Genomic DNA, 25526 nt, shown 5'->3' with positions numbered 1-25526 from the left:
ATATAAATAAAAGGAATGAGCTAGTTCTTTCAAAAGCTTGTATGTAACATTTAAGTTTGGAATATGTCTTAGAGCATCAAATTCCAATTCATCCACAAGAATTTTCTTTTCTTCACTCATTTTGCTTAATATTTCTAATATTGTTCCTGTTGAGCACTGCAAATCATGAGTTTCCTATAAATAAGGTTGAAAATGAGCCGAGCTGAGCCGAGCTAGACTACATTCAAGCTTGACTCACGAAAATTGAGTTTGGCTCACGACTGGACTCATTAACAATCAAGTCTATTTTGTAAGCTCGAGTTCGGCTCAACAAAAGCTCACGAACTGGCTCGAGCTCATGAGCTGGCTCAAATAATAAGAACATAATCTATAATTCTATATCAATAAATTATAACTTATATATGTTAAAAAATATTTAAAAGAGATCAATTTTATATATTATCTATCTATTAATTATAGATTTTTTATTTATATCCTATATCAAAATTATATATAAAAATGACTATAAAATTTTAAATAATTAAGAACATTAATATATATATATATATGTCAAATTATATATATATATATAATCGAGGCAGCTCACGAGCTAATGAGCTGAGCTTATTCAAGTTCAAACTCGACTTATTTAATTTATGAGCTCAATTTCAAGTTAAGTTCGGCTCACTAGCTCACGAGTTTAGCTTATTAAGCTATTAACGAGTTGTGCTCGAGCTAACTCATGAGCTGGCTTGACTCACTTCCAACCCTACCTGTAAACAATTGAAAATTATTTTATATAGATTTTTATACAATAAAAATGGAGTTGTTTTAACATGTATATGCTTACATCATATGTTGGTACCTTCTTCTTTGAGATGCTCTTCTTAGCAACTTTTTTCATTGTCACTTTGACGGTAAGGAATAAAAAATTTGGTTAATTAGTAACAGCACAATATTTATATCTAAAATGCATCAAAATTACTTAAGATGACGATACATAAACTCAATTCAAAACAAGCACACAAATGAGATTCAATCATCCACAAAAACCTATGCATGTAAATTTTAAATTAAAAAAAGTCATCAATACGACTTAAATAACACCAAAAGCATTACAACTCTCTTGCATGAACTAATTACACCAAATTCAAGTCATGGGACTAAGAACACCTCATTTAAATCTAAAATGCACCGAAATTAAATAATGATGATGACACACAAACTCAATTCAAAATAAGCACAAAAACAAGATTCAATCATCCACAAAACACACATCCATGTAAATTTTAAATCTAGAAGAATCATCAATATAGCTTAAATGATACCAGAAGCACTACAACTATTTTGCATGAACTAATTACACCAAATCCAAGTTAATGAGACAAAGTGCATCTTATTTAAATCCAAAATTCACGGAAATGACTTAATGATGACGATGCACAAACTCAATTCAAAACAAGCACATAAATAAGATTCAATCATCCACAGAAAATACATGCACGTAAATTTTAAATCTAGAAAAGTCATCAATATGAGGTACATAAACACCGACCTAGCATAATTATCACAAAATAAACACTATAAAAAAATTCCATTCATAATTTCTACTTTATCGTGAGAACACAAATTGAATATATTAAATACATAAAAATATGACTATTTAGTATTTCTCAACAATAAATGCGAGAGAGAAAGGAAAAACAGAATAGAAATGCATGATTTAGGTTTTGATTACCTTCAATAATGCTTTTACGGTGTTTTTTGTTGAAGATGTGAACCTAGCGCTGATAGTTTCTTTGAGTTTTTGCAGAGATTTTTGAGAGAAGAGTCGTTTGAAATTTCTGTTATAAGGTTATGATGAGTTTAAAAATTGTTTTTTCTACAAGAGAGTATGACATGCAAAACGTTAGTGAAGAGCATAGTTCTGAAAAATAAGCCGGACCGGCCGGTTCAATTAAGTTAACCGGAAATTGGTCACCAAGCCGCTTCATATGAGCCTATAAACCGTCTGACAGAAAACCGGTTACAGAACTGGTCGAATCGGTGGTTAACCGGTGAACTGGTAGAACCGTCCGATTTTTTAGAGGGTTTTCAGTTCGAAAATAAACCCTCCAAACAATGCCGTTTTATCCTTTTTTTTAAAGAAAAAGAAAAAGCAAAAAACGGCAATACTGAAGTCTGAACCCTAAAGACCTAAATCAATCCCCGTAAGGCCGTAACCATCTTCTTCACAAACTTATCTCTCCTCTCTTCTCTAAGAATCGCGCAGCCACCAATCGCACCGCCACCGCAGCCCGCCACCACCGCATCCCGCAACCACCACAGCGACGGGTTTGACAACCACAGCCCCACCGCGTCGTTGTCATCACGGAGCTCGCCTTCTTTGTGTTCGCCGGTGTCACGTCCTCTGTCGTCGCCGTTGCTCGCCGCCGGTAAGTAATACCCTGTTCCATGTTTTGCACTTTGCAGCCATCTCCTCGGCATCTGCTTCCTGCTCTGTTCCATGTTTTTGATTTTCTGTTCAAGCGTTTATGATTTTTTGCAGAAGTTATTGTTTTTTGAGGTTATTAATTTATTTTTTGCTGAGGTTATTTTTTTCTGTTCTGATTTTTGTTCAAGTGTTCATGATTTGTTTTTGCTGGGTTAGTACTTGTTTGCTGAGGTTATTAATTTATTTGTTATTCTATTCATGATTTTGTTGCTGAGGTTATTGTTTGCTGGTTTAGTAAGTGTTTGCTAAGGTTATTAATTTATTTGTTATTCTATTCATGATTTGGTTGCTGAGGTTATTGTTTGCTGGTTTAGTATTTATTTGCTGAGGTTATTGATTGCTGGTTTAGTTTTATTGTGGGGTTGGCTGAGTTAATTTTGTTCATAATTTTCTGTAGGGTTTGCTGATTTTACTAGGGAGTTTGCTGATTTAAGTTTTATTGTGGAATTTGTGGAGTTTGCTGAGTTTTACTAGTGTAGACGAGGTTTCTATCAACTTTGAGAGGAACAAGAGCAAGGTATTGATCAGAGTTTAGGCTTCTGAGTTTTTTGTTGAGATTCTGTGCAAAAGCTGAGGCATTTGTAGCAGGAAGTTGAAGTTGAGGAAGAGAAGGGATCAGTGTTTGAGATGCCTTTGTATTGGAATATAGCTGTGGTGGTTTTGTTGTCAACTGAGATTGGAGCATCCATAAAGACCCTTTGTAGCCATGAAGTACTTGCTTGGAACAATGTTGGCATGGACTAAAACATGTGGTTTGTCCTAGTCCAATTAGTATGAAACTTGTGGTGAAGGGTTATGTTAAATTTTGATGGATGATAGTTGATGGTGTTTTATTAAATTTTCTGAAATAATTTTATTGATGATTGATTATGTTTTTTTAAATATTTGAAATTATATATTTAATTTTTAATAATTTTATTTAATATTTAATTAAACTGGTTGAACTCTGATCGAACCACTAAACCAGTGAATCAGTCATTTTACCGGTTTATTGACCGGTTCGGTTCCGTAACCTTGGTGAAGAGTTAGCATGTGTGTAACACTTTTTCACTAATAAAATTGATTTTTGTTAGGCATAGACTAATTTATTTAAATTTAACTGCCAACAAGATTTGAATGTGTAGCATAACTATTTTTAAAAAATTTAGAGATTATATTTTGATGCAAATATTTTTAATCATTGTTAGAAAAATAAGAACTTTTTATCCTTAAAATTTAATAATTTTATGTGCAAGTGAATTTTTTAAAAAGTATTTTTTGTAAATTACTAAAAAAAAATTAAAAACTAATTTTTTGTATACTTTTTAAATATTTATTCAAATATTGATAAAAATTAAGATCAAATAAATATTATAGGGAGGTTTGTTAAATATAAATTTTTTTCTATCACTTATAAAAATATAATAATAATTAATTATTTTTGTTATATTATCAAATTATTCAAAAACTGCTTCAAGAATTAAATTTTTTGCATATTAAATTAGTAGTTAATTATTTATTTATTTATTAGTAAATACTCATATAAATTGTTTCTATGTGAAATTAAATATTAACTTCGTTAGATAATTTAGATTTTGTTTGGGTAAATAACTTAATTAAATTCTTTTTAAAAAAATAATTTAAACAATAAATAATTATATTAAAAATAGCTCATAAATAAAGGCCTTAATAAAAAATTTTAGTTATCATATTTTCGATTAGAATATTATTAGAAGGTTAGTAATATTTGTAATTAATAGCTATTAATTAATTATTAATAATAATTTAATAGTGTGAAATTAGTGTGAAATTTTATTCAATAACTTATTTTTTTCTGTTAATTACATAATGGCCAAAATACAATAAAAGATGGTCATAGACTTTTCGTTTCGATTATTAACTTGTATGAGTTTCCACCTTATTTAGTTATTGGTGCTATAAAGTTGTGTGTTGTGTTCAATTGTGTAGTAGCTTCCGGTGGAGGTTGAGACGGCAACGACGACGAATCGGCAGTGCCTAGCAGCCAGAGGGAACACCGGAGTTTGCAAGCCTGAACGTGCTAACAGATTCCACTGTGACTAAAGTGGAGAAAAGAAGAAATCTTATTTAGTTTCCCAATTAGTTGGTCTGTTTGCCCATTCTTTCTGGCTCTCTACCGGAGACAGCCAACAGCCACTCGCTGGGTGCAACGGGCGGGTGGAACAGCCATGTCAGTGGCGGTTCTTCTTGTTCAAAGTGAGCAAAACTTCTCTCTTTTATTAACGGTTCCACGATGTTTGTGTTCATCTCTGAATGTGGTTCTTTGCTAAAATTATGCAAAAGGGAAAAAAAAATCTAAAATTGCAAAATGAGGCATTTGAGAGAGCAAAAAGAAAGCTAATTATTGAGAGTGATAAAGCAGTTTATGGTTTTCTCTTTTGGGGTGTCCATTGATATAATTTTGTTGTTTAGAAGTGTAAAACTGTAAATTTCATTACTTGCTTTGTGAAATGTTGAGCATGTATGGTATGGTGTTCTCCTTGGTTTCCTTGCTGCTGCAAGATGTCACTCAGAATGTGTATTGCTCCGTTTTCTTGGTGGATATTCCAACCACTAAAATGTTACTTGCTGCAATATGTTGTTCGATGGAATGCAATTCAAACAAACCTCAATGATACTAAGTGCAATTTACTCAAAAGTCTTTTATATTATCATAAGCAAGTCTTTTTATTTGTGTAATCTAATCAAATAATTTTATGGAAAAGTCTAGGGGATCAGCAACTTTATTGAATTTTGGCCAGCATATAACTAGCAGAGAAATGTGAGCCACTGGATGAAATCTCACATCAATCTCACACCATTAAATCATCATTTATGGTTATTTGATGGCTACCAATCACAAAAGATGATGGCCCCCTAGCATTGCTCTTTATTGTGTAATCTTTTAAGAAGTGAGGATAAAAATTTAAATTCTTTTATTATTACATTAATATAATTAACTAAGGAGGAGTGCTGGCGCCAGCAGATTTTGTTATTTGTAGCCATTAATTAGCCATTATTAGTGTTTTTAATGGTGTGAGATAATGGTGTGGAATTACTTTTTTTTTTTTACTGGTTAAGTGGTGGCCAGATTTTAATAAAAAATGCTGCCCCTCTAGACTTTCTTTTAACTAAATACATAACATGATGCGTTTTTTACCCTGGATGTGTGTATGATTTTCAGGGGTATAAAATTCAACGAGTTAGTTCTCGCTTCCAATTCCTCTCAACAGGATACAATCCCCCCATGCACACTGCCCATTCAACTGCTTGCCTCTCCAAGCTTGTAACATCCTATGATTCCATCGCTATGAGAAGTCTTATGGTATTTCAAGGCATGGAAGGGTGTTTGGCCTTTCTCAATAGAAGAATGAGGTATGGTGCATTGTTTAATGTTAAGCTTAGGATAAGTATGTATATGAAAGTTGAAAACTCATGGTTTGACTTGATGCTACCTTTACTTTGCTGCAGGTGTAGTAGTTTTCTCTCTTTAAAATTTTCGAAAATATGTTATCGACAAAAGCATAAGTTGGCACAGGGGAAGTCTCCACAGATAGACCAACATGGTATAAAAAGCAGTTCAAAGTTTCATAATAAGGTAAATGAATGCTTGTGCACGCAACTGTCTGTCAATTTAGGTGATGAATTTTATTGCGTTCGATTGATGTTTTTGTTCCTGCCTTTTGAATCTTGAGTACTTTTTGCTTTCCATTATTAATGATCAAGATTTCTTATTGCTTGTTGTCTTGAAGTGTTCTAGTTATTAGATAGGGTTTAGGTAAACATTGATGTTAAATCTGGCAATATCTGTGGTTGTTCATTTCTTTTAATTTCATAATCGTGTTTGTGATGTTCAAATTATTACATAAACCATTGTGAATGATATAATTGATTTGCTTATATATTTTGGATAAGTCAAACTGGAGGTCTTTTTGTCCATGTTGTTTCACTTCATCAAATATATATTTCTATTAATTGGAATGATTAGTAGATTTAAATATATCAAACAACAGCATAGCGCCATAGCCTTTTCCCACAAGGCAGGGGATTCCAATTTCTTCATTTAGTCACATGTACTATTGCATTAACTGTTGCTGGAAGTTCATGTTCTTATTTTGGTGATCTTCATTCTTTTACAAATTTTATGTCATTGATAAAATCCATGTGTATGTAATAGTGAATTCATTTGAAAGCTTGACCAGATAAGAATGTTTTGATAATTTGTTTATACGTGTTATCTTTGAATAAACTCATTATTGGTACAGGTATTCGCTATAATGGATTATAACCTTCCAAATCTAACTGGCAATGGAAGTGGGATAAAAAAATCTGAAATGAACAAAAATGATGCTTCAGATGATATTGACATCTCCTTGATATGTAAGAAATTTCCATCAATTACTTTGGGTAGTGCTTCTCCAGTGGATCTGTATGATGGGACCACATTATACTCTGAAAAGGCAGGCATTATATCGGCAGAAGATCTCGAAGAATATTTTGCTGATTCTTCGGAGGGAAGGTGGGTGCAAAATACTGTCCCTGAGACATGGCCTTCTTTGTACTTTAATGATTCTAGTGTATCAGCATCTGAGTTAAGTAAAGAAGATTCTCATACATGTCATTCAATGTCACCAACATATGAAGAAAAATTGGATCATCAAGTCATGGAGGAAGATTCTCAAAATAAAGTGGGGCAGCAGTCACAATCTAATCTTACACCTAGAGAGTTATTTCTTGACAAATCCTTAAACTACTTACCTGGATTGAGTAAGAGGCATTATCGACAGCTAGATGACTGTGGGTTCCACACGGTGGGTTACTTAAACTGTTGAATTTGGAAAGCTAGTAGTTCTTTGGACTTTTTTTTATGCTAAGATAATTTAAATTCACATTAGTGTCATTCTTTACATGTAGTTACGGAAATTGCTGCAACATTTCCCTCGATCGTATGCTAATCTGCAAAATGCACATGCCAAAATTGATGACGGGCAGTATTTAATTTTTGTTGGAAAAGTATTATCTTCAAGGTGACTATCCTCTATTTCATTTCTTCATCACATTTATGCTTGTTTGCATTCTTTTATCTTGGCATCAGCAGTTTAGGTGTTTGCTTTATTAGTTGAATCAGGCTAGCTACATGACTTTGCTAACTATCAAGCTTTGCAAATACTGAAAGTGATCTTACACAGCCATAATGTATAATGAAGCAAAGTTTGATGATGAATAATAATATTAAAGACGAGTCTGGGATGGGTGTAGATACATTTGTCATTATTAAAATTTTTATTTTTTTGTTGTCTTTCAAGAAGCCCTTATTGTGCTTGCTAGAGTAGATGCATATTGAGAACATGGGAAATAGATAATGAGTTTCGTTTAAGTTCCTATCATAAGGAAAATGGGTTGCATATTATCTTCCATCTTTCCTTTTATCTGGTATCAAGCATGTCTGAAATAATTTTGTTCCATCTCACTTTGCACTTGTACAACCAACATTCTTAGTTAGCACATACATATAATTATTATAGGAGTAAAAGTTCAACTGTAACAGTACCATTATTAAATCATTACAGTCCTCTCTTACCTTCAATGTTGCCAAAGCTATTTTTGATATGCAATAATCACATATGAACCAACATAAGCTGGGAGACATTGGATGCTCTCTTCTCTCTTCATTGGATGCTCTCTTCTCTCTCCATTGGATGCTCTCTTCTCTCTCCATCCCTTTTCTACTTGAGAGGCTTGTGATCCTTCATTTCGGAAATTAGTTAACTTGATTCCTTGATTGTACTTTGCTAGTTAATAATGCTCAAACTTTTAGATCATTATTTTCATTACTCCTACATTGTGTTCTGCATGTTCCCATGATGTGAATCTGCATAAAAATGGCAATTTGTAAAAAGATTGAATCAGGTAGGTATTGACATGATTTAATATCACTTTTGCAGGGGAGTCAGAGCTAATTGTTCATTTTCATTTCTTGAGGTGATTGTGGGTTGTCAGGTTGCAGAGAATGAATCAGTTTCAGAGCATGTGACTGGCAATGCTATTGGTGGGCAAGAGAAGACAATTTACTTGCATCTAAAGAAATTTTTTCGTGGCACACGTTTTACTTTTAAACCTTTTCTTAAAAGTCTTGAAGAAAAGTATCAAGTGGGAGATATAGCATGTGTTAGTGGCAAGGTGAGTTTGTCAACTACCAAGCAACACCAAAGTATCCTTATCCATATAATGCTTTAAAAGAATGGGGTTTGTTAGCTGTAATTGTGTTTGGTATTATACAAATTGAGCTATTTGTGCTGTGGCTTGGGTTTGGTGTCGGTTAAGCTCTTAAATAGGTTTCCATACAACTTAGGATAGGTTGAGCTAAACCCTTGACCTCTCTCTTTTTGAGACCATGTTTGTTAGGGATCCATGGAACCTAACCACCTCGTCGATGAAAATTGCCGCCACCTCTCTAGCTTTGTATGGTGGGGAAGGTGTATAAAGAGGGCATATCTGGTGAGGTGATCCACAACGATATTGTTAATAAAATCAACCCCATAAGCATCATGAATCCATAGGCATGGTTGTGGATGCAATAACTCAACAAATGTCTGATGTCTAAGGCCAAAGATGATAGAGATTCTATCCCATCCCTGGTGAAATTGCCTGAAGACTTCTGCATGTACTTCCTACATGGGGAAATAAGTATATTCTTCCTTCCATTGGTACCAATCATGTTCTCTCCCATGTAAAATTCCCATCCCCATTTCCAACTTTTGTTGCATCTCACTTTGTTAACCTTGAAATATCTCTTCACTCTACTTACCAGCATGCTCACCTGAAAATACAAGAAACTCTGTTCCCAAGCCCCTCACATGAAAATAGGGTAACCTTCTAGCTTAGCACTACTACCTATGTTATGGTGTGTCATGCCCTATATTTGTAATATTTCAAATTTATATTTTGTTGGTAAGTTTGCTTTTCCTTATTTGAACAATGATAAACCCTTTTTCTTCATCCCGTTTTATTTTTATTTAGAGTTTTGTAACACCAGATATAATTGTTGGCTTTTAACGTAGGTCAGGACTATGCGTGCTAAAGATCATTATGAGATGAGAGAGTACAATATTGATGTTCTTGGTGATGGAAATGATTTCTCCTTTTGTGTTAAAGAGAGACCCTATCCTATTTACCCTTCAAAGGGTCGTCTGAAACCAACTCTTCTCAGGGACATTATTGCAAGGTTTGTGCTTCAAATGCTTGTTACAATCTTATCCTTAAAAGTTATTTTTTGGTAAGCAATATATACTTATTCTTCCGTAAAAAATTATTAACAATAAAAGGAAAAGATACAAATATAGAAGATCAAGTATTTTAAGAAACAGTAATCAAAAGAACACTAGTAGGTCTCAAAAGATTGAGCCATATAAATCACATGCCTGTTATTGGTTTAGGTTGCTTCTGCTCAACAATTCATATACCAACTCTACCATTCCTATCGTAATTGAACTACTTATCATGTAGCTTTCTTGTTTTAAATAAAATCTTTCCTTAAACTTGTATGCCTAGCATTTTGACCAAGAAAATGTAGCATGAGCATCTATTTCTTTTTCTATTTTTCTCCTAAATTTTATCTAAGTTAGAAGTATGGTTTATTCCAATGTTCTATCCAAAGAAGTGACATTAAATGCTTTGTAACGATATGTTAAATGGAATAACATTTTATTTTCTTTTGTTGCAGAGCTTTACAAGCCTTACCTAGCAATATTGATCCAATTCCTGAAGACATAACAAAGCAATTTGGACTGTTAAGTCTTCATGATGTAAGCATTTGAATTCTTTATTCAATTAAAATGTATTATTTTGAGTTTGCTTAGCTGCCATACGAAAATCTGACTTTAGGCACCTCTAGGGATTTGATTTATATTCAGCAATGCCTTCTGATAAATTGTGTTATTGTTCTTTTATGGATAAAAAATTATCATATAGGAAAATAAATATAGAGAAAGATGAAACGTGATGTTGGGAGAGAGAAAAGCATGTGCTGAACCTGTGTATTCCAACTAAGGTTGAAAATATGGTTTATGTATTCTTGTACGGATTTTATGTAGTTTTGATAATAGGGTTTACAGTTTTCTCTATTTTCTGTATTTTATGTCGTCTTGTGCTGGTTTAGGTTTGGAAAGGAGTGTCATATGTTCTATGGTTTCTTTATTTGAAAAATAACAACTGGTAATTAGTTTCTGCTTTCTGATTTATTATGATCGCATCTGTTCTTCATATTTTGGTTTATTTGAAATTTATTAATGTTAACAATGTAGGCATATTTTGCAATCCATAAACCGAAAGATATAAATGAAGCTGATTTGGCCCGCAAGAGACTTATATTTGATGAATTTTTTTACCTGCAGGTGAGGAATATAGTTATATGTTTAACTTTATTTCCAGTATTATTAATGGGTAGTTCTAGAAGTATTCTCTTGTTTTGGTTACATTTACCTCTGGTTGTTTTCTACTTACAAGAAATAATATGTAAATAATTATTGCAGTCACTTGTAAGTTACTGTTATTCTTGGTGGGTGTGTAACACGGCATGTCCATACATATGGCTAAACATCTTTTCCATGCTTGAAATCCCATAATTAACCAGCTCTGCTTCTTTGCTCTTTGCCAGATAGTTTTTGCTCTCTATTTTGATTTCTTGTTATATTTCATTGCTTGCTGTATATGTTATTTTCCTTTTTTGGCTTTAACTTATTGTCTTTTGTCAGTTAGGACGCTTGTTCCAAATGCTGGAAGGTCTTGGTACACAAATAGAGAAGGATGGTTTGCTAGATAAATATAGAAGACCAGAAAGTAATGCTGTGTGTACAGAGGAATGGTCTGATCTCACGAAGAAATTTTTGGAAGCCCTTCCTTATTCTCTTACATCTAGTCAATTACATGCTATTTCAGAAATTATTTGGGATCTAAAAAGGCCAGTTCCCATGAATCGGCTACTGCAGGTTGTGATTTTGATTAGCTTGCTTTTGTATTTGAACAATATTATATCCCCTTATAACTGTTTCATTTTTCATTTGCTTCCTATCCTATTAACACATTTTAAGTACCTTTCCTCTTTTCAAGCTGGCATAAAACTGATTTAGGACAGCAGAGCAGTGTAATTATGCTTAGTTCCCTAGTTTCTATTCCATTTGTGTTGATATGTTCTGATTGGCTAGTTATTTTTGTTTTATCTCTGTAGTTAGGAAAATATTTACTTTCTGTACTTGGAGTGGCCTATTATGTTTTAGGAGGTTCATTGTCTTGACATATTTTCTCCTTTCAATATTTTCGCCTACACTGAATCCCCTCAAACCAACTGTTGATTTTAAGTTGATAGTTCATTGTCCCAATTTTGAAATGTAACATTCATTTTGAAAAATAAGTACATGTTAGACTATGAATGGTGTTTTCTTTTTTAAAATATTGTAATATCACATAATTCAACATACATTGATCAAGTTGTAGGAGTGTGTGTAGTGGTGTACAAGAATTATCATAGATTAAGTGGATTCTGATAGGAACTGAGATATAGCAGAATTACGGATTTTATTGATGAACTAGGGATTGTGAATCACAATCCCCTTTTTGACGTACATTCTTGGATCTAACCAACTCTAGAGAGGATTTCCCTCTCCTAGACTAACAAACTAAACAGATTTTTCTAACTGACTAGAAATAAACTAACCCCTAGTATTTATAGGCAGCAGCTAGGCCTAGCCCTACTGCTCCTAAACCTGCTAAACTAGATTAGGAGGGACAAACAAACCTGTTTCTACCATTACTCCCCCCTGGACAACCACCTTGTCCTCAAGGTGGATCTCCGGAAAGGAGCTCCAATTGCTCCACTGCATCCGGGACGGCTTCATGCTCCAACCAACCCTCCTCCTCAGCCTCAGGTCCCATAACCAGCAATTTGAATTCCTTGTTCTTGCACACATGCTCTGCTGAGAATGGTTTATTGCATAAAAAGCATTTGCCTCGTGCCCGTTTAGCTTTGTACTCCTCATTGCTAAGGTGCCGCACTCCCGGCCGTTTCGGAGGCTCCACCCCTGACTCCACACCCTTGCTTGCTGGAGCCGTCACTACCGTTGCGAGTGCCGTCTTGTTAGTAACGAAGTTGTGTCATCGGCTTACCCGCACTGTGGCCAAGAGCAGCCCGTGCCATGTTACGGTTCTCAACCTTCTGCACCAACACCATCAATTCATCTAGCGTTTGAAACAGAATCAACTTATACTCCTCACTAATCTCCAGTTTCAGCCCATTCAAGAACAGACCGATCAGAAAATTCGGATTGATCCTGCGCAAGGGACTTGCGTACATCTCAAATTGATTGATCTCGCGCAAGGGACGTTACAGATTGTTGAAGTTGAAACAGCTGACTTCGGTAAGGGATTACTGCGATCAATTTTAGATGTACGCAGGTCCCTTGCACGGGATCGATCTGAATTTCTTGATTGGTCTATTCTTGAACGGGCTGAAACTGGAGATTAGTGAGGAGTGCAAGTTATGTCCGTTTCAACGCTGAATGAATTGATGGCATTGGCGCAAAAGGTTGAGAACCGTAACATGGCACTGCGGGATGCGGGATGCTCTGGACGCAGTGCGGGTACGCCTATGACACAAAACTTCATTACTAACAAGAGGGTACTTGCAGTGGTGGCAACGTGTCCGGCAAGCAAGGGTGCAGAGTAGGGGTGGAGCCTCCGAAACGGCTGGGAGTGCAGCACCTTAGCAATGAGGAGTACAAAGCTAAACGGGCACAAGGCAAATGATTTTTCTGCAATAAACCATAGCAGCGCATGTGTGCAAGAACAAGGAATTCAAATTGCTGGTTATGGAACCTGAGGCTGAGGAGGAGGGTTGGTTGGAGCACGAAGCCGTCCCGGAGGCAGTGGAGCAATTGGAGCTCCTTTTCGGAGATCCACCTTGAGGACAAGGTGGTTGTCCCAGAGGGGGGTGGGGGGAGTAATGGTAGAAACAGGTTAGTTTGTTCCTTCTAAGCTAGTTTAGCAGGTTTAGGAGCAGTAAGGCTAGGCCTAGCTGCTGCCTATAAATACTAGAGGTTAGTTAGTTTCTGGTCAGTTAGAAAAGTCTGTTCAGTTTGTTAGTTTAGGAGAGGGAAATTCTCTCTAGAGTTGGTTAGATCCAACAGTGTATTTCAATAAAGGGAAATCACAATCCCTAGTTCATCAATAAAATCCCTAATTCTGCTATGTTTCAGTTCCTATCTGATTCCTTTCCTGATGGTGTACAAAGCTAGGGGTTCTCGAATACTGGAATATGAGAAAGGTTGATTCAGATAGCTTAGGAAAGGAACATCCTCAATCTCCAAGCATGTATTCATTGGTCACATAACTACAATATCTAATGAAAAGGTGAACAAATTTGTGCTAGAAAATAAGTAAAGACCACAATCTAATATGTAGATGTATTAAAGGAGCCTTGCCCATTCCTAATATGGCCTCACCCATCATCCTAGTTCCAACCAAATTAGAAAATTCTCTCTTCTTTCTAGCTTTGCCTATCCTTGCTGCAAAATCTGTTCTTCATGCTCCACTCTTGTTAATAGCTCTCTTTCTTCTTTCTCGTGTAGCTTAAGATGATATATTATTACCTAAGGTAGCATTACTAAGTGAATGAGAATCCATAACTGTAGTGTCGCCAACCTTTGGTGCAATAACAGCATCTATTATGTTAATTCTAAACAGAAGCCTTTCTTATTGATTTGCGGCACAGATTATTCACATCTGTTAATATCTTCTAACATTTTCAGGGTGATGTTGGATGCGGGAAAACTGTGGTAGCTTTTCTAGCATGTATGGAGGTTATTGGTTCTGGATTTCAGGTAGGTCACCTTTGTTCTTTTGCATCATACTTGTTAGATTTACACTGTATCACAATTTTGGTTGCTGGCTTTCTGTTACTTGTAGGGTTCTTCCTGTTTTGTTTATAATTTATAGAAAATTGTAATATTTAATACATGATAATATCTGGCCTTTTCTTCTGATAACTAGGCTGCTTTCATGGTTCCAACCGAGTTGCTTGCAATCCAGCATTATGAACACATGCTTACTTTGTTAGAAAACATTCATGAGGGAAACTGCAAACCAACCGTTGCTTTACTCACTGGTTCAACCCCACTGAAACAATCACGGATGATTCGCAAGGTTAGATTCTTTTTGGCTTTTCCAAATTCAATTTACTATGTGGTGATCCAAACCTTGTTGCTAAGTTTTTGAATTCTTATTAGTATATCTTGAGTTATGGTGTTGCAGGGTATCCAGGATGGGGAAATCTCAATGGTCATAGGAACCCACAGTTTAATAGCAGAAAAAGTGGAATTTTCAGCCTTACGTATTGCTGTGGTGGATGAGCAGCATCGCTTTGGTGTGATTCAAAGAGGAAGGTTTAATAGTAAGGTGGTTCAATTCTCACCGTTCTGGATTTTATGATGGTTATATTATGCGTACTTCTCTTCACAAATAACAACCACCCCCTTGAAACATTAAGAATTTACTAAGTAGGAGTGGTTTACAAGTTAGTATGGATATTATCCTTAATCAAATAGAATAGGAGGTGGTGTTGTTAATTACAAAACGATATATCATATCTTGAATACTCTCTCTAATTGGATTAAGCTATTAGGTAAAGACACATAAATCATTTTTATATTCAACAGCTTTTACCTTCATGGTTTAACGTTATTGTTGTGGTCTCCAAACCTTCTCTCAGTTATATGTATCTTCAATTTCGAGCGTGGAAGAAGCTGTTACAGATGGGTCCTCAAAGAGTGATGTTTATATGGCTCCTCATGTTCTTGCCATGTCTGCTACTCCTATCCCAAGGACACTTGCACTTGCTTTATATGGTGATATGTCTCTGACACAGGTACTTTTTGTCTCCGTTATTAGTATTCTCTCGATCACCCCGAACAATGACCCTTTTTCTTGAATTTGTTTGAAATATCTATAGACAATATTTATTCCTGTTAGATGGCGTTAGTAGATACCATTTACTGTGATGCGGCTATTCCACATGGAACAGGGTATCAGGCAACGTTAGTGACAGTTTAGCAGTTAATCTGGATTAGTCACAATCGATTGCAAACTTGCAACATATTTCATTGCGGACTATTCATATATTGTGTACTCTAACTTCTTGGAGTAGAGTTCACGTTCTCATCATAAATAAATTTTCAAACATCAGTTTGTCTTGTATTCTCTCTCCCGCATAAACATTTTGTTGCACCTTATCACTTCCTCGTACCAGTCCTATATTTCATCTTAATCTTATGAAGTTCATGGGCTTGGCTATTATATTTGGGATTTTAATCTCTGTTGTCAGTTTTGAAACTACTGTGGGGTTGTAATTGTAGTCAAGTCTTGATGATCAATTAAGGCTTGTCACTCTGCATTTTACTATTTGTTTTGGGAAGCTATTATTTCTAAACTGTGTTTGTATCATGTGATGCTGAGTATGGGGCTAAAAGATTTGTCAATCAGGTCTTACTTTTACTCTTACCTTATTCGTGTTAATGTTGTATATGTTTGGTATTCCCTTGAATTCATCCACAATTTTATTACCCAATGGAAGTGATATAAAATCGAGAAAGGGGCCTCTAGGAAAATGATATGTTGTCTTAGTTTTTGTGTAAAATTACTTTTTGTTGCAAACTTTAATATCTTTCCTTCTTTCATCATAGATAACTGACTTACCGCCAGGACGAATTCCTGTTGAAACGCATACCATTGAAGGAAATGCACATCTTATGTTATTTAATTTGTTTTCGCCGTTTTTGACCTTAGTTTTATAATTTATGGAATGAAATCTAGATGACGAAGCTTTAATAGACCTTTATCTGATAAGGTACTAGTGTCTACTTCATAGATGAAAACAAGTTCTTCCACACAATATGAAATCAGATCTTTCTTTTTTTGTTCACTCTAACACTATTGAGCTTTGCTATTGGTGCAAAATTTTCTGACAATGGATCCCATTAGTTTGGTTTAACTCCATTTGCTATCAAATATGCTTTATATCGCTGTAGTGTCCCATCTTAATCATACGTCTCATTAAACGCCTATTGCAGTGCACAAGACTCTGCTTTAGGCAGGTTAATTACATCCCAATTCTCCTTTTACCCAATTTTTTCATCTTCTCAACTACAAATTCCTTCAACTCTGGACTATTTAAGGTATCCTATATAGTCTCCAGAATTCTCACACTAGAAAAATGAGATGAAGTCATAGAATAAGGGTTTTCTTCCAAATCCCTAAAATGTTAACCCTTCACTAGCTCTATGATATACTATGATCTGGTCCACTATTTTTCAGAAGTGTTTCTTGTCATTTATATCACAATGCACCCTCAAGTGTATCCTATTTTCAATTAGTTGTAAAATACATTTTTATTTCGTATAACATAGGCATAATTGGTTTGATTACGACAGATGATGCTTGACGAGTTGGAAGATGGAGGGAAAGTTTATCTTGTGTATCCAATTATTGAACTTTCTGAGCAACTTCCTCAGCTTCGTGCTGCTTCTGCTGATCTTGAAGTTATATCAAGTCAATTTCAAGGATATAATTGTGGTTTATTACATGGAAAAATGAAAAGTGATGAAAAGGAAGAAACACTACAAAAGTTTAGAACTGGAGAACTGCAGATACTTCTTGCAACTCAAGTTATTGAGATTGGTGTTGATGTTCCAGATGCATCCATGATGGTTGTGATGAATTCTGAGAGGTTTGGAATAGCTCAATTACACCAACTCAGAGGACGAGTTGGACGTGGTACGAGAAGGTCAAAATGTATACTAGTAGCCTCAGCTGCTAGTAGCCTAAATCGCTTGAAAGTATTGGAGCAGTCATCGGATGGCTTTTATCTTGCCAATATGGATCTTATACTACGCGGACCTGGCGACTTGCTTGGCAAGAAACAATCTGGACATCTTCCAGAGTTTCCTATTGCTAGATTGGAAGCTGATGGAAATATTTTGCAAGATGCACACCTTGCAGCACTGGTAAATATTTGTTTCTTATGAAACCGTATTTCTTGAGTTATTTGTGTTTTTCGGGATATGCTAGAGTTGCGGCTTAAACACGGTAAAATTAATGTTATCAATAAGATAGCTGGGAAAGAAGGAAATAAGAATAACAAAAGTGGTTAGTAGCATAAATCATAGTGAGTCACTCACACCAGGAAGGTAGGGCACCTATCCTTTAATATAATATGGTAGCTGACTTAAAAGTGCTATATTTGCATATGCCTATGTTACAGTCTTTTAATTTCCAGTTTGTGAATTCTCATCGTTTGCAGAAAATTTTAAGTGCTTCCCATGATTTGGAACAATTTCCTGCACTCAAACTGGAGCTTAGCATGAGGCAACCACTTTGCCTGCTTGGTGATTAAGTGTTGTTTTCAGATGTGAATGTTTTTTGTGATAATGTAATTAATGTAGTTAGTTTTTGTTTTCTTTTACTTTTAAGTTTTTTCTCTTCTTTTGGTGGTTGGGTGGTGAGGTAAAAACTGCTCATCCTGAAGGCCGAACTTTGCATATTGAAACTGTTAACATCCCTTTTTTCACTGAATATGTTGTGTACCATCCTTTTGGTTTTCTTAATATTTTCCTTGATTTATTCAAGTTGCTTCTAACAAGTACTTAAAATTTTGATAAACAATTATAATGTTTAAAGTACTAACTTTTATTTATCTATTTTTTTTTCAATCTTAATTCAACAAAGAAATTTCTTAAAACTAATAGAACTTAAAAAATAACATATAAACTATAACAAAGCAACAAGAAATTTTGTAGAAATAAGATAGAAACGTTTGAGGAGGAATAAAGGGGAAAATTTGCATAACCAAGGAGAAGGAAAAAAAGAAACACTTATTCACTTGGTATTATTGGTATAAATGTACATATATAAAGTTAACCAAAATTTGTTATCCTAATCTCAATCTAAATTATAACTTGCTTGATTCCTCTCTTTTCTCTCATGATATACCCTTATATCTTCTAGCAGGGATGTTAAATCGTTCATCCAATCCAAATCGAAAACGGATTAAAACCGCGATTTGATTCTATTTTTTGCAAACCGTTGGATCGGATCGGATTTCGAATCTACTTTTCATAATCGATCTAATTCAATTCAAACCGTATTGTGAACACCCCTATTTTCTAGGGCACATAATATATACAACCAAGCTAATCTAATACTAAACTATTAATCCAAGGTTTTCAGTAAGTGAATTGCCGACTTGTGTTCAAGGAAAGGCATGAGGGTTGGATCTTTTTGGTGTTCTCGCTACCACAGACCTCATCAGTAATCCCTTATGCTCTACATTCATTCATTTCATGTTTCATTCCATTTGCCATGCATAGAGTTAATACTCAAAATGGCCCCTCAAATTTGGATAAAGACTCAATTTGACCCCCGAAATTTTAATTGACTCAATTTGAACCCCCAAATTTGAATAAGTGACTCACGTTAGCCCTTCTGTTAATCTCCGTTAACGGCACGCTTACCTGGAACGTTAAGTGACACGTGGGCTTGACAGGTGGCCTTATTAAACGATGTCGTTTTCTCCTTGGAGGGTAATCTCTCCTCAAACGACAGCGTTTCCATGCTAAGGTTAAAATTCAACAACACCGCAATGATCAAACCAGTTAAAACAGGGAAACTCTTCTTCTTCTTCTTCATTCTCTCACATGCAACATACTGTGGAAGATCAATGTCGCTGCTAGTGTAGGGTTCTCATTTTGTCACACGCGTTCTCGTTTGCTAGCACGAGAAAGAAGAAGCTGCGAACCACTGTTTCTCCAAAGAAGGTTAGTAACGCAAGCATTCTATATTTGGGTTCAATGTTATGTTTTCTGTCTTCTCTTAGTTGGGGTTTACAGGCCATTAATTTGTGCTCTATTTGATACTCAAATGGATTGGATCCATTGTGAAAGAAGATAGTTTTAGTTATTGATCCTCTTCTGTTAGGGTTTTTTTTTCTTTTAAAAGACTAATTATGATTAACGTTAACTATGTTACAGAGAAGAAAGGATATATAAATTAGAGTTGAATCATTTTTAGAAGAGTTGAATCATTTGTTTCTGACATATTTATACTAAACATGCTAGTAAGGAGAGTTATGAGTACTGGCACTTAGTGTTGAAATTATGTACTATAGAGTACATATAGAGTACAAATTCAACTTGTTTCAATTTGAGATGTTTAGTTTTACTGTTAGCATTTTACTTCGACGCTTCTAAACGATTCAATAGCTGAGTTATTTTTGAAAATATAAAATAAAAAATTCATGCATGAGTAAATAGATTATGCTTGTCAATGTGATAATGCAGAGCTGTTAATTATGGACAACACAAAATTGTGTAGCTGTTGTTACACGGATAAATTTTATATATGAATTTTTATATTTTCTATTCTGAAAAAATATTGATTGGCATATTAATGTAGAATCATCTGATGCATGATATGAAAGGGCTTGGATGTTGAAGTTAATTTGTTAATTGTTTGAATTATATTTGTAGATGGGTGATTTGATAACAATTGTCTATCATCATGGAGGCAGCTTTGTTACAAAGAATGATGGCAGTGTAGTTTACGAAACAGACAATACAGATAAATTAACTGGACTAGATGAAGATAGATTGGACGTATTTTCACTGAGGGATTACTACAAGGAGCTCGGTTATGCTGACATTGTTGAATGTTGGTGGCTTATTCCTGGGAGACCTTTAAAGAATGGACTGAGAGCACTTTTACATGACAAAGAATTGTTAGAGATGTGCTATCTTGCAAAAATGAACCAAGGAAGAGTCCACTTATATTTTGAGCATGGAGTTTCCCAACCTCATGATAATGAAGTACCTGAGTTAATAGAGTTTACTGCCATTACTCCTGAAGAAGACAAGGATGCACCTATCACCAAACCAAATCCAATAGGAAGCTCAAATGATGTCTCAACTACAAAGTGCAATGAAGAACCAGCAGTCCAGACCCAACCTGAAGTACTAGTTCAGGACCAAGAAGATCCACCAGCTCAGGCCCAACCTGAGTCACCAACTCAGGCCCAACCCAAATCACCAACTCAGGCCCAACCCAAGCCCACCTCAACCAAATCCACCACCACCAACATCAAATCCAAACCTAAGGCAAAACCTAAACCCAAACCCAAACCCAAACTCACTACATCCAACACTGCCAAGACCAACCACACATCATCTAAATCTGCAAGCAAACCCAAACCCAAGAACAAACCCTCATCATCTAAAGTCACAATCACTAAGCCTACAAACAAGCCTAAACCAAAATCCACTTCAGTGAATTCTGCCAAGACCAAACCTATTACTAGATCATCTGCTAGATCAGCAAGTAAAATAGTGGAAAGTCAGGATGGTGGAAACCGAACCAGCAGTAGTAGCGACTCATATGACTCTGTAGAAGACAGCCTATATAGGCCTGACCCATTTGAAAGCTCAAGTGACTCTGATATTGATGGTGGAATTTCTGAAGCAAGGAAGAGGGACTTGAAGTTCAAGCATGCACCGGGGTCTGCTTGAAAAAAGGGGAAAGAAAAAGTGTTAGTGGAAGATGATGGAATTGTAGTAGAGAATTCTGATGAGGAGCTGGACTGGTTATAAGTGTTAGGGAAGAACCATGGTTCACATTATGATGCTTATGATCCAATGTATGATGACTCTGATGGAAAAGACTCTTGGCAATTGGAAGAGTTAAAAACCCCCCAGATACTGAAGATGAACTTAGTGACGAAGAAAGTGATGACATGTTTCCTGTATTCTCACAAGGTGCTCGGTTTGGACAGCTGATGCTCCAAGTTGGAATGAAATTTAACACTAAACAAGAATTTATGGAAGCTGTGAGGGACTTTACCATTCAAGAGGGGAGGCAAATAAAATTTAGAAGAAATGAAAGCTACGGGTGAGGGCAGTTTGCAAGTGGAAGAATGAAGAAGTTAAATGTCCATGGGTTGCATATGTCTTAAAGACGCATTTCGGTGGACAAATACTTTCAGCTGTGGGACAGGATGCCAACAATCATATATATCCGATTGCTTGGGCGATTGTAGATGTCGAGAATAAGGAGAACTGGAGGTGGTTTCTAGAATTGCTTCTTGAAGACCTTGGTGAATATGAACAAGATAAACGGAGCTTTATGTCGGACATGCAAAAGGTAATCTAAACTTGAGCTTTATACAAATTGTTTACAAATTTAATTTATTTTAATTATGTACTGTAGATTACTTAAGAGTTATAATTACACTATTATTTTTAACTTGTTCTAATTAAGAGTTTGATATTCATATATACTATTATATTCAAAATTAAATGTGACTTATTAACATATCATAAGCACCTGGGCTCCTCCAAGAAATACTTGTACTTATTTGAAAGCATATATGTTATAGAGTACATAAAGAGTACAAATTCAACTTGTTTCAATTTGAAATGTTTAGTTTTATTGTTACCATTCTACTAATTACACACATTATCATAGACCTGGAATACATAGAACATGCAATCTTTTATTTTATCAGGGTTCAATAATAGTTCATTAAAATTATTTCAAGGGTCAATTTGAGTTCATTAAAGTTATTTTAGGGGCCAATATAAGGCACGAAAATTAAATTGTTCTTACTATTTGGTTTAGGGGTTGATACCAGCGGTGAAAGAATTGTTGCCTACGGTTTACCACAGGTTTTGCGTATGGCATTTATGGAAAAATTTCAATAAACAATGGAAGGAGTTGGAGTTGAGAGGAATGTTGTGGGATTGTGCCAGGAAAACTACTCGCCATGGGTTTGAACAGAAGATGCTTAGGCTAAAGAGGAGAAATGAAGAAGCATGGCATACTTGAACAAGTGGCCTAAAGAGTCATGGACAAGAGCATTTTTCAGTCATGGACCAAAGATGGACAACATTTGTAACAACGGCTGTGAGGTATTTAACTCAAGAATTAAGGAGTTCAGAGCAAAGCCAATTATAACACTACTAGAGGAGGTTCGGATGTTTGCAATGAGGTCAATTGCCAAAAATAAAGTCAAATTATCTCACCATATTGGCAAGCTACCCCCAATCCAACAAAGTCGGCTACAGAAGATCAGAAAAGACTCGCAAAAATGGACACCTATATGGTGTGGAGATGATGGCTACCAAAGGTTTGAAATTCACGGCTGGCCTACTAACATGGCAGTTGATTTAAGCAAAAGCATCTGCACTTGTAGATTCTGGCAGATAACAGGTCCAATTTGATATCTTAATTAACATTTTTAATGTATGGCATTTAAGAGTTATATATCATGACTGATTAAGATTTGAATCTGTAGGCATGCCGTGTGTCCATGCACGTGCAGCAATTTCAAGGATAAATAAAAATCCTGAAGACTTTTGTCATCATTGGTTGACTATGGAGGCATATAGGGCTACATACATGCATTCCCTAAATCCAATACCGGGTGAGGAACTGTGGGAAAAATCTGAATACAACAGACCTCAAGCACCTAAAACTAGGAGAAGGCCAAGAAACTTTAAGAAGAAAAGGAGAAAGGACGCTGATGAGGAGCCTTCGAGCAGTAAGAAGTCTAAAACTGCAACAAAGTTAAAGAGAATCTACAAAGAATTTACTTGTACCTACTGCGGTGTTAAAGGACACACTAAAAGAAGTTGTGCTCATAGAAAAGCTGATGATATTGCAAGTGCTCTTGCTGCTGCAGCAGCAGCTGTTGTAGCTAAATCCAAATCTCAAGATGGAGCTAGTGCAAATGCACCCGATGATGCTGCGACAACTGCTGGTATACAAACTGTGGATGCTCCACAGGTTTCGGAGATTGACATCACCCAACCCACTGTTTCACAACCACAAATTATAGAGCAGGTACCAATAAATAACACATTAATTAATTATATTTAGAAAAATTTCATGTGTTTATTCATCATCTATGAAATATTTCTAATTACATGTAGGTGCCTCCACCTCCACCTCCACTCACAAGGCCGGATAAGCTGCCGCATAAAAGAAGAGCAACTCCCAGTGTGGACCCAATGCAAGGAGCTAGTTCTGGGACAACGTCAAAGTTTACTGAATTTATGAAATTTGTCCCCACTCTGGGTTTCAAAGCACCAAGGAAGAAATAGACTTTAAATTATGTTGTCTTTTGTGGATGAATTGATAAATGTAATCCAAAGTGTATGTTTTGAGGTTATTTTGTGGCTGTTTTGTAACTAAAATTTACATCAGTGGTTTATGCCTTTTGTCATGTCTTGTATAGGGCTTTGTTTTGGAACCTTTTAAATAGCCCTTTTGTTTTGTGACTGTAATGATAACATTCTAGATATCACTCTTGGTTTATCATGTGTTACAATGGTCATTGGCATGACTATGGTTGATTTATGAAATCAGATTTAAGGTTTATTATTATAACTTATTTTGCAATTTAGAGATTTGGTAGATAAATTACAAGTTAGTTTATTATTGATATTTGCAGATTTGTAATCAATCTCTTGTTTATTCTTACCATTTTCAATTTACAGGTTTGGTCACAAATTTTAATTTACAGAATCATACCTATTTGTAATATCCTTACTGAATTTGTAGGTTTAGTCAAAACTTACAATTTACAAAACATATTTGTATTGAAAAAAACATAATTGTAGTGACATTAATTCAATTTTATTCATCACTTTCTTACACCCAAGGCATAGCCAATGGCTACAACTACAAACAAAACAAGAAAAAAACTCAAAATACTATTCCATATTTTTAAATTCCTAATTTCAGCTTCTATTGCACTAATCTTCCAACCCATGTTCATCTTCCAATACTCAATGCTATGTTCAGTTTCATGTCTGCCAATCATGTCTTCTTCTTCCACGCCATTTGCCCACACAAAAAGTCCACACCATCTATTTCCAGATGTCTATCACAACAAGAACCACAAAATAAATTATGCATGTATTACAAAAAGAAGATGTAAATTCAAGAAGGAAGCAATTCAAGAACTCACATTATAATTTGGACATCCAAAAAATGGTCTTTCTGGATTTGCTTCTGTTCCAGACCAACGAAGAACAGGACGCATTCCACAACCACACCAGTGTGGAACCTTTCCAGATCTAGCTCGATTTGGATTCCTTTCCAAACTTTCATGTGAATGAGATCTGTTGCAGCTTCCGGAACCTTGGCTGGTGCTCCTCATCATCTTCTTCAACACCCAAACAACGATATCAATTTGGGAATTTGGCACTTGTTAGGGTTTTATATTCATTAAAATAGGGGCTAAATTGAGTCTAAAAAAATTTTTCCTGCCTCATCAACGTTTAATAAGGCCACCTGTCAAGCCCACGTGTCACTTAACGTTCCAGGTAAGCGTGCCGTTAACGGAGATTAACAGAAGGGCTAACGTGAGTCACTTATTCAAATTTGGGGGTTCAAATTGAGTCAATTAAAATTTCGGGGATCAAATTGAGTCTTTATCCAAATTTAAGGGGCCATTTTGAGTATTAACTCGCCATGCATACAATACTTGTTTGTATTCCTTTCTTCGACTTCAAAATTGTTACTGTTTCTTATTCCCTTTAAAATCGTGTGAATTTTTTCCTCATTTACGATTCATAGTAATCATTGTTAACCCACATCTGCCACTTTCTGCTCCATATAATCTTCTGCTTTCTGTCCAGACTAATCCTATTCTTTGTCACAGGCGTGATATTAATTAATCGTGCCATTTTTCTTTAATTCCCTTTCTGCAATCCTACATAATGTACCACTTTCTCTCATTCGATTATCGTAACTACATGATGTCCCGTGCAATATCAGTTTTCACTTATTGGCTGTTTTCTGAAGGAAACCATCGTTTTGCTACTTTATAATTTAATCTTCCATACATTCAAACAAATATGCATGCATTCCTTAAAAACACCACTTTTACCATAAGTATATAATTTTTTCGTCCTGTACTAACTTCATATCCTTTTTTTCCTATCTTCATCATGCCAAG

The 25526-nt window shown here is 35.3% G+C and overlaps 3 protein-coding genes across 3 annotated transcripts; all 3 read left to right on the top strand.

Moving 5' to 3' along the window:
- Positions 1-2159: 2159 nt before the first annotated feature.
- Positions 2160-18088, top strand: LOC107474773 (ATP-dependent DNA helicase homolog RECG, chloroplastic). The gene is made up of 19 exons (XM_016094411.3): positions 2160-2414; positions 2871-3225; positions 4421-4687; positions 5655-5845; positions 5942-6068; positions 6736-7281; positions 7385-7497; positions 8416-8650; positions 9532-9695; positions 10194-10275; positions 10774-10863; positions 11224-11457; positions 14272-14343; positions 14513-14665; positions 14774-14917; positions 15231-15386; positions 16201-16302; positions 16948-17520; positions 17817-18088. Exons 4-19 carry the CDS (start codon positions 5718-5720, stop codon positions 17907-17909), a joined length of 3012 nt encoding a protein of 1003 aa, XP_015949897.1. The 5' UTR covers positions 2160-2414; positions 2871-3225; positions 4421-4687; positions 5655-5717; the 3' UTR covers positions 17910-18088.
- A 986-nt stretch (positions 18089-19074) lies between these two features.
- On the top strand, positions 19075-21072 carry LOC110278214 (uncharacterized). The gene is made up of 2 exons (XM_021136450.2): positions 19075-19095; positions 20041-21072. The coding sequence occupies exons 1-2, from the start codon at positions 19075-19077 to the stop codon at positions 21070-21072; spliced, it is 1053 nt and encodes a 350-aa protein (XP_020992109.1).
- Positions 21073-22424: 1352 nt separating this feature from the next.
- LOC110277281 (uncharacterized) lies at positions 22425-23820 on the top strand. Its single transcript, XM_021134457.2, has 3 exons — positions 22425-22771; positions 22857-23404; positions 23494-23820. The coding sequence occupies exons 1-3, from the start codon at positions 22441-22443 to the stop codon at positions 23662-23664; spliced, it is 1050 nt and encodes a 349-aa protein (XP_020990116.2). The 5' UTR covers positions 22425-22440; the 3' UTR covers positions 23665-23820.
- Positions 23821-25526: the final 1706 nt, after the last annotated feature.

Source organism: Arachis duranensis, chromosome 2, assembly GCF_000817695.3.
Source record: "Arachis duranensis cultivar V14167 chromosome 2, aradu.V14167.gnm2.J7QH, whole genome shotgun sequence".
Taxonomy (NCBI): domain Eukaryota; kingdom Viridiplantae; phylum Streptophyta; class Magnoliopsida; order Fabales; family Fabaceae; genus Arachis; species Arachis duranensis.
This window is presented reverse-complemented; position numbering and strand designations above follow the sequence as displayed.